The 14126-nt window shown below is 45.2% G+C and overlaps 1 protein-coding gene across 11 annotated transcripts in view; it reads left to right on the forward strand.

Annotated features, from left to right (window-relative positions):
* Positions 1–14126, forward strand: part of DYSF (dysferlin) — a 1012908-nt gene that overhangs the window by 937211 nt on the left and 61571 nt on the right. For all 11 annotated transcript variants that reach the window (XM_085642744.1, XM_085642751.1, XM_085642747.1 and 8 more), the window contains 2 exons: positions 2273–2412; positions 9853–9941. In XM_085642744.1, coding sequence (XP_085498870.1) covers positions 2273–2412; positions 9853–9941 — 229 coding nt within the window. The remainder of the gene's footprint in view (positions 1–2272; positions 2413–9852; positions 9942–14126) is intronic.

Below are 14126 nucleotides of genomic sequence, written 5' to 3' on the forward strand. Positions count from 1 at the left end.
GGTGGGGTGTGATGTGCGTTCATCAGAGGAGGTTGAGAATGAGTCTGGGTGCGGCGTTCTGTATGGTTTGGAGTCTCTGTAGGAGGTCTGCGGCGATTCCTACATAGAGAGCATTGCCATAGTCCAATTGGCTGGTGATAAGGGCTTGTGTCACTGTGCGTCTTGTGTTCAGGGATAGCCACTTGATACCCTTCCGTAGCATGCGTTGGGTGGGGAAGCAGGAGGAGGAGACGATGTGGAGATGTGATTCAATGGTTAGCTTGTTGTCGATGATGAGTCAGAGGTTTCTGGCGTGGTCAGCAGGTATGGGTGCGGGTCCGAGGTTGAAGGCCACCAGGAGTCATTCCAGAAGTTTCTGTTGTTGTCGAAGATCAGTACATCCATCTTGTCCATGTTCAACTTCAGGCAGTTGTTCATCATCCAGTCGGTGACAGTTGTCATGCATCTGTGGAAGCTGGTCCTGCTGGTGATAGGGTCATCGGTGAGGGAGAGGATGAGTTGCGTGTTGTCCACGTAGGACACTATGTTTTGACTGTGATATCTGGTGATGTTGGCTAGTGGGGTCATGTGTGCGTTTAACAGCGTAGGGCTGAGGGATGAGCCCTGGGGGACAACGCTTACTATGTCCTTGGGTTCGAAGGTGAAAGGTAGTAAGTGGGACCCCTGTGTCTTTCCGGTGAGGAAAGAGCTGATTCATCTCAGTGCGTCCCCTTGAATGCCGATGTGGTTGAGTCTTTTGATCAGCATGTGGTGGGATACGATGTTGAAGGCTGCTGAGAGGCCGAGTTGGATCGGAGCTGCTGTTTCTCCTAAGTCGAGGAGCGTTCATATGACATCGGTGGCTGCGATCTGGGTGGTCTTGGTGCTGTGATTGCTGCGGCAGCCGGATTGGGAGGCGTCAAGTAGCTGGTTCTGCTCCAGGTGTGTCGTGAGTTGCCTGTTGATACTCTTTTCCAGTACCTTGGCTGGAAATGGGAGCAAATGAAAAGAAATACAGGTTGTTGCTGATTTCCCACATTTTTATTGGAATGACATGAAAAATACTGCCTTACAAGGGGTCGACTCCATATAAGTGTTAATCCTTCTGAGAGGGAGCGAGGTACAGCGCTGCCAATGCTGTTTGGGCTTTTGGAGAGGAAAGCAGTAAATAAAGTGCTTAACTGGAGTTTCCTCTCTCTCATTAAGAAAACAAGCTGCCTGTATTAGGTTATGCTCCTTTGCTTAGAAGAACTCTCAGCCACAGCAAATAATAACAACCATTGGCAAAGTCAACAAGACTAAATCAGCTCCTCTCGCTTGTATGCCTCTCCCACAATTCTTTGACTTTGTTATTCAAATCTCTGACTCCATATTCAGTTGTTTACTTCTCAGTGACATCTGTAATTCTGTGGCCTTTCAAATGAGGCACACAATTTTCTTTACATCTACATTAAATGAAAGAAATGCATTTCCTGATCTGTTTGGACATTAGCACATCACATTCTTACTGTAGAGACTTTCTCTGCAGTCATTACTAAGAAACTGATTTCATAGCATCCAACAGCTCCAGATACTCGATCTCGCCATGTACAGACAATACAGATCTGACTCCATTGAACTATAGATTTTGCACTTTCCCTCTTTTCATGATTTTAGCATTGGAAAACGCCCTTTAGGACGTGTGTGCCTTCACAGCGCCAGCAACAGAATTAAAGCGTCTTTAGCATGAAATCGTTCTGCACACAAGTTGTTTCAACGACTTGCTTCAGGGGGGGCGTAATAGTAGTGTGGTGTTGGAATTAAAGTCCAACACATTTCCTACTGTTGGCAGACTGGAGTTAGAATAGTAAATTAAACTATTCCAATATCCAGCACCATCCTAAGGCAAGTCATTAAAATGACTTGCGTGCAGAATGATTGCATGCTATAGACGCATTCATTCTGTTGCCGGCGCTGTGAAGGACGCATTCGTTCAAATGACGAAGTTCCTAAGGCATTCGTGAAAAATGCATGCGGAATTCCTTTAGCATTTAACATGCCATGCTTTACACAGAAGGGTTGGCATGGAAATGCAGCTCTCTATATTCAAGAGCATCCATCCATCCATCATTCATCCATCAATTCATCCATCCAGCCAACTATTCATCCATCCATTCATCCATCACTATAAATAAATACGTATGAGATTGGAGACAGGAGGACAGTGTACGACTGCTGAGAACTGTCAAGGTTTTTCAAAGCACGATCAATTGGTGGTATTTTCATACTGCAATTTATGTATTTTTCCCGGCAGAGGGACACAAACCGCCCAATCCACATTTGGGCTCCAAATTTGAGCGCCTCGCTTTGTACGCCCTCCGAAAGCAAGGCGTGGTGCCGGAACACGTGGAGACGAGGCCTCTGTACAGCCCGCTGCAGCCGGAAATTGAACAGGTAAGAAAGAGATCTGAAAAACCGAATCTGATCTGAATCTAATCCTTTATAGAAAAAAAGCACTCCAAGTAGATGTTTTTATCCACAACGATCAAATATGCTAAAAGGGTTGATCTGCCCGGATCCTAGTCTTCCAGGACTCTTGCTTCTGCTGCCAAACCTGAATGAAGACTTTCCCCTGCAAGTTAGTGCCAGAGAGTTCTCCAAGCTCCAGGGCTGGATGGAGAACCTAGAGCCAGTGGTGTAGCGTAAAAGGATAGCGGCCCTCAGCTGAATGTGGGAAGAGGCCACTAAGAGTCCCACAACTTACAGGCCTTGGACTCAATCGGGGCACCCTGATGGGTGGACCCGCCCTGCGAAAAAGGGTCCTGCTTCACGCCCCTCACAAGAGCAGCCCTGAAAATCGTGGCATACCAGCCCCACTTTGCAGTGGCGTACATCGAGGGACCCCCTGTGAACTCAATCTGGAGCTCTCCAGACGAAGTGCGGTGCTGAGGGGGCCCCCTGAGGTTGGGGGCCCCCTGCACTGCGGCGGTTGCGGGGGCCTGTGTTACTCCTCTGCCACTTTGCAACAAACGATGTTAGCGAGTAAGTTCGACCCTCTGTCGAGGTATTGAAGGATGGGTTTCCCTCACGAGCAATTTTTGTTTTAAAAAAGGGGTCCAAACATTGTGGACCCCATTCACAAAGCTATTCAGATGTGCAAGTCTGGCTTACGAGTACAAATAGCTGTTTTTACAAGTGCAAAACCACTCTGCAATTCTCAGAAGTCTTAAAAGGATTTACTCATGGAAAGATTGTGACGTGAGTAAATCTACTCCTATTAGCAGGGTTGGGCACCCCCAAGCATGAGCATCCGGGAAGTTGGTGCATAACCATGCTTTTACCAAATCGCAACCTGGATGTGAGCGGAGACTCTTCAGAAAAACTGATGTAAGTCCCTCTCCGGTGTAGCAAGGGGAGTGGGACACTCTCAGAATTGGGAGGAGTGAGGGAAAGGGTTTCTCCAGGGGTAAAGAGTTTTTCCCTGCAGAAGAATAAAGATAGAAAAAAATGCAAGTGCCTTTGTACTTGCTCTGTTTTTTTCATGTGAGAATATACATATGCATATTTTTGGATGTGAAATGAAATTGACCCAAAAATAAGTACGCCAGAATGACGCAACTGGCACAGGCATCCAGATGTAACCTGGAAAACTATGTGTAAATTCCAAAAAAGGTGCGAATATTACTTCAAGCGTATGAGGGCGAGCTAAGGGAGTAAAGTTCTGACTTTATCATGAATCGAGTTCTGCAGCTTTTTTCAGGGCAAGACTCAGTACCCTAGAAACAGTTGTATGACGGAACCCCGCAGGCATTTACCCTAGATGCCTTTACAGCGCCGTCAGTACCCCACGAGCAATGTTACCACGCGTTACTTTTAAGCTCGCAAGTCCTTACACCAACTTCCTTTAGGGGACGGGTGACTTTCAAATTCCAACTCCAGTCTACGCAACAGTAGGGAAGGTGTTGGACTTAAAAATCCAACACCAGTCCAACAACGCGCCCCCTACAGCAAGTCATTGCAACGACTTGCATGCTAAAGTTACGCGTGGTAACGTCGCATGCGGGGTACCAACCTAGTTATAAAGGCTGGTGTTTGTAAAGACTGTGGGGTAAATTATGTTTCCCCCTAGAAACCTTATGGTTCAGCAGCTGCAGACCTGTGACCCACATTCTGGGAAAACTCCAGGAAGTGTTCTGCCCTTCCTTAACCAGTGCACGGATCTTCACACTGGTAAAGTTCAACTAGTTTGGTACTAGTTCTGAAGCGCTGAAAACTCTGCAACGATGAACTTTCACTCCCTAAACTACTTGGAAAGCTCTGTTGTCAAACATCTCTCGCAGTAATGAAGGCAGAAACCCTTTATTATGCAGAATGTTCTGTGAAACATCAAAGAGAGAGGAAATATTCACTTGATAATTTGATGTGGTTCTGAAAACCGCAGAGCGCTCAAGGGCCAGTGAGACGAATGGCTTCTGATCCGCCTCTGCAGACACTGGTTAGTCTTTTTACGTAACTGAATTGTTTCGGAGTCCTTTGTGTGATTTCTTTTCCGGTTCTGGTAGTGTTTAAAAACATGATCGCGCACGCCATGATCTGCAGAGAATTCTGTTGTTTTAAATGGCCTAAAGCATACAAGTAGCTTTTTTTTATTGTAGCCCACTGCAGAGGGCTAAACTGGTTGTTAGAGGCCCTTAATCTGAGTTATAGGCTGAGCCCTAGGCGAGGGCATACAAGAGGGAGGGAGGCTTTAACAAGAGTTATAGCCCGATGCTGGAGGGCAATAATGATATTATAGCATTTCACCCACTGCGGATAGAATGTTCTAAATTGTTAAGGGAGAAACAGAAAGACAAAATTGGACTGCTGGAGCAGAAGACCTGTAACAGCTATTATTGACTCTAAGGGGTCTATTAGGATGGCGGGCGGATGGCTGTCGCCACCGCCGGACCGGCGATGGACATCCGCCCGCGAACACAACCCTGAAAACCGCCGGTCCCATTAGCATGGCGGTGAGAATCTCCGCCCGCCACTTTTCCGCCGGTACCAGTCCGCACGCATGCCTAGCGGGCGGAACTGGACCGCCACAATGATGCCGGTGCAGGGCCAGGCTCCACCGGCATGATTATGATGCCGGCGGTAGCCAGCCTTTCCACGGCGGTGGAACGCCATGGAACGGAATGCGGAGAATGTTTCCGGGGGCCCATTGCGAGCCCCCAATGTGTTGGGGGGTGTGTGGGTGCACTGGGCCCCCTTACCTACATGTCCCTGTACCAGGTGGCAGGCACTGTGCAGTGCCTGCCACGCAGTGCAGTGACATGCATGACATGCTCCTTTTCACACCGCGGTGGTGCTGCTGGCAGCAGCAACTGCCGCAATGTTAATCCGACCGCCGCGTTTGGATTTCGACTGTGAAGCATCCTAATAGGACCGGCGGTAATGCCGCGTCCTTGCGGGCGGTCTTTTCCCGCTACCTTGGCGATCGGGGAGATTTTCCGACCGCCATCCTAATAGGCCCCTAAGTCTTCTCATTGGAGCATTCAACATTCCAATGTTCTAATTTAGCCCTATAGCTTGCTGCCAAGTGCTATACTGGTTCTTAAAGGCCTTGAACCTGAGTTCTAGGCCCGAGCTGCAACCAAGGGCCTATAACGATGGAGAGAGCCTTTAACAACCGGCATAGCTCTCGGCAGCGAGCCATAAAGCTATTAGAGCATTCCACCTGCTTAGGGTAGGATGTTCTAAATTAATAAGGGAGAAACAGAAAGACAAAATAGGACTGTTGGAGCAGAAGGCCTTTACCAGCTATTAATGACCCGAAGTCTCTTTAGTTGAGCGCTCAGCATTCCAATGTTCTAATTCCGTATTATAGCCTGCTGCTAAGGGTATGTTGTGTTTTCAAAAAACCTTTATCTGATTTATAGTCCCAAGCTGGAACCATGGGCTACAATGAGGGAGAGGCCCTTTAATGGCTGCTGCAGCCCGATAGAGAAGGGCGGTAATACAAGTAGAACATTCCACCAACAGAAGGTAGAATGTTCTGTATCAAACAGGGAAAGACGAGGGCGAGTATTGGAATTTTGGAGCAGGAGATCTCTACTGGCCATTTTAGGAACTCTACCACTCTATTGTCATCACACAAAAAGTGTTGCAACATTAAGTTATTTGAACAAACAAACATATACAACTACCACTGAGAAGTCAACTACTAGCACATGAACCGAAATTTAACTTAAAGCAAGTTTGCCGCTGCTCATTGATTATCCGTAAGTGAGCAAGAATAAATAGTTGAAGTAATTTTTCTAGCTGGGCTGTTTTATAAAAAGGTGGCGCATTGATGCCAAGCAATGTAAATATGTAAAATGTGAAGTGTGAGAAGGGCAAGAATCAATGCCCATTTGTGTCAGTAGTAAGCAGTTTCTGGAGCCGTGAGGGTCTGCAAGGTGCAGAGGGTGATCTGGCACCACTTGGCAGCCATCTCAGCAACAGCCCCCTCTACTGGCACATCCTGTACCCTACACAAACAATAGCATCCCAATAGCAAATAGCTTCTCCTCCATCCCTACTAAGTTCTCCACCTATTTCATCTCTGGAGCTCAGGGGCCTAACTCAGGGCCCATGGACATCATTTAGGAGTCGCCAAGGGTCGCAGCTGCGACCCCTGGCTTGCCTCCTGTCACCCCCAGCACTGTCACTGTGACCCCCAGAACTCAGAGGACAGTAGCTTACTTGGAAAAGAATAATTTATTATTCCAAGTGGAGGGGATCGTCTCCGTGCCTACCACTTTCATGAGCTTGGGGCGAGAGTAAGAAAGGAATACAAGGGAGAGAAGGAGAGAGAGAAAAGAGAGAAGGTAAAGGTTAAAGGCTTTGAGGTGAAATAATGATAAAATAGCGAAAGGAGGAAGACACCACAGAGGAAAGGGTGACAGATGAAGAGACAAATGAGGATGTATGTTTGAGAGACAAAGAGGGATGAAAGAGACACCAATAATACTGCAACATAGACATAGGACAGATGAGGGAGTAATAGGGAGGAGGGAGAAAGGTGAAATAAAGTAGAAAAAAGACAGCACAGGTGAGAAATGCGATCAGTGAGAGAGGGGAAAAGTTGTATTATAAGGAGATCAGTGAGAAAGACACAGTTAAGAATGACAGGAGGGGTGAACAAGAGTCAACAAGAGTCAACAACGGCTGAGAAAGACCTGACAGCTAATAGAAATGTTAGACAGATCACAAACAGCTGAGGGGAGGGTGACAGCACGTCAAAGTCATTTGACATCACTTCCTGTGATGTCACTGGGGTCAAAACTTGCGCTACCTCAGGCATTTTGGTGAATCGATGCCCATGTCAGGCTCCTGCAGAATCTGCGGTGCAGGGTGCCCCCAACCCACCGGGGTGACCCCAGCCTCTCAAGAGGCCACATTCAGCCTAAAGCCAGGGCATATCTGTGAGAAATGGGAGACTCAGGGGCCCTCGTCATATTGAGCAGGAGGAGGGGCATCATTTAGCGATACGCCATTGCTGGATATCCAGCCGTCCAACCTCCAACTATATCTGTCGTGCCTTGTATATGTGGCATCCTGCAGGGGGCTAACAGGCATATTATAAGGGGGAAATGTCTGGTTTTCCATTCGCCTGACTTTACCCGAAGGTATCATCTACATTCCTAACCTTTCTACCAGCCGGAAGGGCTCCCTGGGGACCCAGGGCCATGGGACCTGTGCTGATACGTCCTAAGGTTGCAGAATAAAAACAGTACATTAATGCATATGTATTAGAAGCCCCACCCAGAGAGGTAGTCTGGCCTCCCTGCATCCCAAAAGCTATTGGATGTTGTAAATAATAATCATGAGCAGCAGTTGAGTTGTGTGGACCCTGCTCCACAAGGGAGGTTAGGACGGTGCTGCAATACCCCAAGGGAGCCCAGTAACGTGCTTGCAATCAGTACTTGATGCCCGTGACCCCTGGCACAAGCGTGAGGTACTGAAGACCCTGCTGCCTAGATTCACTGCAGTATGCTGGCTGCAGGCAAAGGAACTGGGATAAAGCAACTTCTATTTAACTTTAGTGCCAAGTTATTGGAGTCACAAACTAACCAGAAAAGAATCCTAAAATCCCCAGGAAGTCTACTCGGGGAAGCCCTGAATGTGTCATGTGGATCTACAAGCCTGCCGGGTTTGACTGCTGTACCCCCAGTGCACCCCAAGGATTTCCATATAAAAAGTATGGGGGTCTCCGGAGCTATCCATGGTTCTGGCTGCCAGGGGATAGCTCACTCCTTCGGGCTAATGTTGGATCTATGGGCTTTACACTTTTGTTACCCTTTCTCAATTAAACCATACTATAGTGCTAAGGGATTTATCAAAGTGTTATTACAATGTCAACTTACAACCCTAAAAGGGCATTCATACTAACTGAGTAAGTGATAATTTACTGTATCATGCAGTGTATCTGACCCAGCTGTCGCATCACCTCCAGCGCATCTTTAATGAGTATGTGTCCATACTATGGTCTAGCATCAAACAGATGTTAGAGGCCCCGGACAGCTGGAAACACATGCAGTCCCATCTTTAATACTAGGAGCTGGCCTGGAACCTTCTGGTCAAGACATGGGGAACACGCTGACCAGTCTGCATGGTTTGCAGTAACTAAAAAACCTCCAAAGTCTGGAGGAAAACTGTAAATACGGGTATAATCCACCGGCTGAATCTCCTTCGTCATGGGGATAATAATACCGTGGGGGAAATTCAACAAGCAGATTTCATCGTATATTTAGGGATTCCAGCAGAAATTGGAGGTGTTCCAATTCCAACTTTCCCAAAGTGTAAATGAAGCCGTATGTAAAATAATATCCGTTCTTCATTGGTTGGTGGCAGAATTCTTGTATGGTGCCAGCAGACGATAGCTTATGTTTAAAACAAGCACTCGTAATGCCAATATGTCTGCCTTTTAGTTTGAGTCTAGACTAAAAATATTTTTTAAAAGCCTGCTATGGTGTAAATGGTGTAAAAATAAAGCAACAATTATTTTCTGTCAACAATTCACTGATAAGAATGAGAGAAAGAATTAAATGTGTAATAACTCTGAATGTTTTAATATTTTAAATGTAAATGTCTTTTATGATTTTTGTTAAATCAAAATAAAGACTTATCGAATCGTAATAACTCTGTATACTTTTGAGATATAAAATAGTCCCTCATGCATACAAATGTAAGCACTCCATGGGAGGTGGAATTATACACCAAATGCCCAATAGCCTGAGGTGAGCGAGGATAGTAATCAGGGTGGAGCCAATACCCACTCTTTCTGGGTTTCAAAGAACTGGTAAGAATAGGTCTTGCACACAGGTGCACTGGCAAACCAGACCTAATGATTATAGTTAATAAAAGCCTTTGTTTGAAATTCACCACTTGCATGCTTTTCACAATCTTTGAATCTGTGGGTGTAGAAGTATTAAAGGAGAAAATTGGCAAAAATGTATCTTATCATACTGGGTTCTACGATTTCTCCTCGTGGTGTATTTTCATTTGATTATTGTTTACCCTCTTATTCAATGATTTTATTTAACACAATAATGACCTTTTTATTGCACTGCTGTGATATGTTACACTGTTATCGTATCTCACATTTTGTTGTGTTATCTATCCTGTTTTGTTAGTTATCGTATCTTACATTACATTACGTAATGTTTTGCTAAACTATCTTCTTACTTTTACGTTATGCTGTTACGTCGTTTTATACCTCATGCTACATTGTTATGTTGTGTTATGTTGTTCTGTAATGCAATATTGTCAATATTGCATTACGTTTTGTTATGTTGTCATGCTACCTTTTGTTATTTTATATGGCATTGAATTGACACTTACAAATTGTGATATACATTGTTTCTATAGGGTAAACTGCAGCTCTGGATTGACCTCTTCCCTAAATCGCAGGGCCCGCCTGGGCCACCGTTCAACATAACACCGCGGAAAGCGAAGAAGTATGCTTTTTTGCTACAGTATTTGCTTTGTATTTGTATGTTTCAATCGCTCAACACCGTGTTGGTAAAACAATTGAAAATCCTAAATCTGAAAGCTGCTACCGGTAATTTGTATGATCACAAGTGATTGTGAAAATTGATTCCTGACAGTAAATCTCAGATCAAGAGGCCTGATCCACAAGAAATGTAGAAATCTAAGGATGCCAGCCCATTTTCATGCTTTGCAGGATTCATACAAATGCCCAGCAGTGAATCTACACAATTTATTTACAGTTCTTAATTTGAGCTGGTGTTTGCAGTTGGGTGCCGGGGATTATTTTTTATCATCAGAATTTGACCCAGAAGGAGACAGATACAGGCAGAAAAGGGGGACAGAAGGAGGAAGAGAAAGGGAAAACGAAGTGATGAAAAATAGTCCATGAAGTGACATACAGAGTGGGGTGTGTGGTGGTTGATAAAAGAAGCACAAAGTGAAATCAAGGTGAGACATTCTGGTTATTCAGCAAACCGACATCTGGTAGTTCCGGCCACAGACTTCTGAGTGCTTATTTAGGGGCGGGTCCTCCATTCGAGCAGACGAGCGCCGCCCCACAAGCCCCAGAGCTGAAAAATAAAACAGTAATAAAGTTTATATATTACCGTTTTATTTTTCAGCAACTCGTTCCAAAAGGAGTTTTAGGACGAGGCGGGGCCAGTGCTGCCGAGTGGCAGAAGTAGGGAGCAGTGTGCTTTAAAATGCTCAGGTCTCTTTGGCCGGCCCAAGACATGCGCATTTTAAAATTCTCTAACTCAGCTGTCCTAGACGGCTGGGTTATAGAAAGCGCAGGCCTTCAGTCCCCTTAGAAGCGCAGGGAGAGCCTGCTCTATCCAATCCTGGCGCTGCTTTCATGCTGTGAAAGCAGTGCCAGGATTGGGTAGTGCAGTTTCCTGCACCGGGAGCTTCCTGGAAGCCACCCGAGGGAGGAAGACGTTGCGCTGCTGCAAGGTAAGTGAATTCTCTTTAAAAAAATGTTTTTGTGCCCTCCACCCACCACTCTCGGTACAAGCCAGCTGCCACTGTTAAACACTGATCGTAGGAATCCACTTATTTCTGGGGGTTGTTTGCAATACAGACAGTCCAGAGGAGTGGTTGTTGTTGAAATGGACGTGTTCACATTTTGTTCTCTGCATTTGTTCCCCACCTGTAAAACACATTTCTGGGTGGATATAAGTTTACTCCTGTATGGTATAGTTCTCCCCTGTCCTGTTTGCACAGTTGCTGGCCTGTGCACACATTTTGCATTTCAAAATGTAAGGTTGTAGTCAGGGCCCTGGAATTATTCGACTGGGGAGGACCAAATTATGTGGCAGGGCTGACTAAAATGTGGGATGGAAAGGCAAATTATGCAGCATATTTTATAATAGTATTACCTCTTTATTTTGTCCTTTTCTACACATTTCACCACATTACTAACTGTTTGACACCCAAATAAAGCAATAAGAAACAGAACGTTGACGGGTCACATTTTGTGAAGGGATTTCCACACCGCAGCAGCACTTGTTGTTAGTAACTTTTGATCCGTTTGAGCTAGAAACACATTTTTTGTTGTTGAAATCTTCAAATGATGTGGCAGATGATGGATTACATGGCAAATGCAGGAAATCTATAATCATGCGGAAAATGCTCTAGCCGCAAAAAACGACTTATTCCAGCGTCTCTGGTTATCTGTGCAAATAGTGTTAGCAAAGCCACTGAGAATGGGCCCGATTCACAAAACTAACTTAAGACAAAATCCTAACCGTACTACCATTTTGGTATTCACAGAAGGCACTTACTCATTTTGGTATTCACAGAAGGCACTTACTCATTTTGGTATTCACAGAAGTTAGGAGTCCTAACTTTAGGACTCCTAAATGCCTTCTGTGAATACCGAAAGTCTTAAAATTAGGATTTTTCTCAGTTTAGGAGTAGAAAAGTTAGGACTCCAAACTTTAGGACTCCTAAATGCCTTCTGTGAATACCGAAAGTCTTAAAATTAGGATTTTTCTCAGTTTAGTAGTAGTAAAGTTAGGACTCCTAACTTTAGGACTCCTAAATGCCTTCTGTGAATACCTAAAGTCGTAAAGTTAGGATTTTTCTCAGTTTAGGAGTAGTAAAGTTAGGAGTCCTAACTTTACTACTCCTAAACTGAGAAAAATCCTAATTTTAAGACTTTCGGTATTCACAGAAGGCATTTAGGAGTCCTAAAGTTAGGACTCCTAACTTCTGTGAATACCGAAATGAGTAAGTGCCTTCTGTGAATACCAAACTGGTAGTAAGTTTAGGATCTTGTCTTAAGTTAGTTCTGTGAATCGGGCCCAATGTTCTTGAATCCCAAATGGTATGACGTGCCCAATGTCCACTGCATTGGAGCACTGATTTCTACTCTGTACCCACTATAGTGAGTAATTCAACTAACACGGCAAAATGCCCACAGATGTAAGTAGGATGTTCAAGCTGAGTATTCCACAAATCGTGATTCTGTGAGTCTGGGCTTAAGTCAACAAGTGCAATTTTTGGGTTTTTTTTCACTTAAAGTCACAAATGTTGCTGAACCCGCCCATATGCGAAGTCAGTTTATAGAGCGCTTCTTGACATGTCATCTAACTTGACCGAAGTGGCCCTTTAAATGCAAACGTCTTCGGTTCTATGGTGGATAACTCTGCATATTAAAAGACTGGTTGCAGCTTCCATCTCTTTAATGAAATCAGTGAATCTGAGAGCAGGGACTCATCCTGCCACCAGGCTCACAACATGTGGCCATCACATTGCTTGTTCATGTTGCTGCCACCTGTCTCCTGGTCTAGTGCGGAGTTGGGTGGAATAGATTTTGTTTCTGGAAGAAATATATCTTAGATATTCCGTCACACTTACATTTCTTGATGGCCAGGTGTCAAGTCATGCCTAAAACCCATTTAATGGTGATGAGGTCTCTCAAAGTGATCGGTCTGCAGCTATAAGTCTGGTATCCCTTCTCAAGTGTTGGGGTTTTAAAGCGACTTTGATACTTGGGGATAACTCCCACATTCTGTTTGTGACTCTCGTTCTGTTACCGCAGTGTCTCCTCAGTATCAAAAGACCTATTGCCATGATATGCCTACTACAGCCCATCTCACGTAAGGCAGCGGCGTTCCAGCCTGAAGCTGAAAATCCACGATGGTCGTGTGCCATAATATTGTAATAGGAAATATGATCTGGTCTACTGTGTCCTACATATCGTTTATGAAAATGTTGTCCTATTGGGTGTAGATTGTCTATTAATACGTGTGATATTTTTGTAAATAATATTTACAACACAATATGTCAAATGCAAAAACAATTGATGAACAGAAGGCAGAACAATGTCATACATTCACCCCAGTACAGAGATCTGGGCCTGAATCCATCGTTTTTTTGCTCACCATGCCATTCCAGTTTGAACCCAGCCATATGCAAATCAGTCTTGACCCTGTGCCTCATGGGAACAGTGCAGCCCGAACTGCCAAGCCAGGTCCTCCCTGGACTGGAAACAAGCATCCTGGGACCGGTTTCGGAGTTCCACTACAATATTTATGTCAAACAGTGTCTGCTGCCACACCTCCCACACTGGCCACCTCAGGGCCCTCAAACAAAACCCAAACTACTGATACTGGGTATAAAAGCCACCACACCTACCGTTTTGCCCTGCCTTGATAGCCAAGCACGAGCAGGGGACACTTTTTGAGGAAGGAAGAGTCACAGGTAAGACCACAACCAGATGGCACATGGTTCTGCCAGGAATACAGCACCCAGGCCCACACTGAAGAGGGAACCGATGGACTGGAAGTCCTCATTGGTACCAGATGCCGCTTGAGCAGCATATGATGAACCATGAAGTTTCAGCGCCTTGCATCCCATGGACAACAGTTCCATGACACTGTATATGAGCTCAGACCTAGTAGCATCGTCCTGAGGCCACACAGTTGAGATCCAGGGCTGCTTATGGCCGACATGAGCTTTATTAGCCTGTAGAGAAGACATGAGCTTTATCAGCCTGTGGGCGTAGAGAAGACATGAGCTTCATCAGCCTGTGGGCATAGAGAAGACATGAGCTTTATCAGCCTGTAGAGAAGACATGAGCTTTATCAGCCTGTAGAGAAGACATGAGCTTCATCAGCCTGTGGTGGAACAGAAGACATGAGCTTCAT

Source organism: Triturus cristatus, chromosome 2_2, assembly GCF_964204655.1.
Source record: "Triturus cristatus chromosome 2_2, aTriCri1.1, whole genome shotgun sequence".
NCBI classification, from domain to species: Eukaryota; Metazoa; Chordata; class Amphibia; order Caudata; family Salamandridae; genus Triturus; species Triturus cristatus.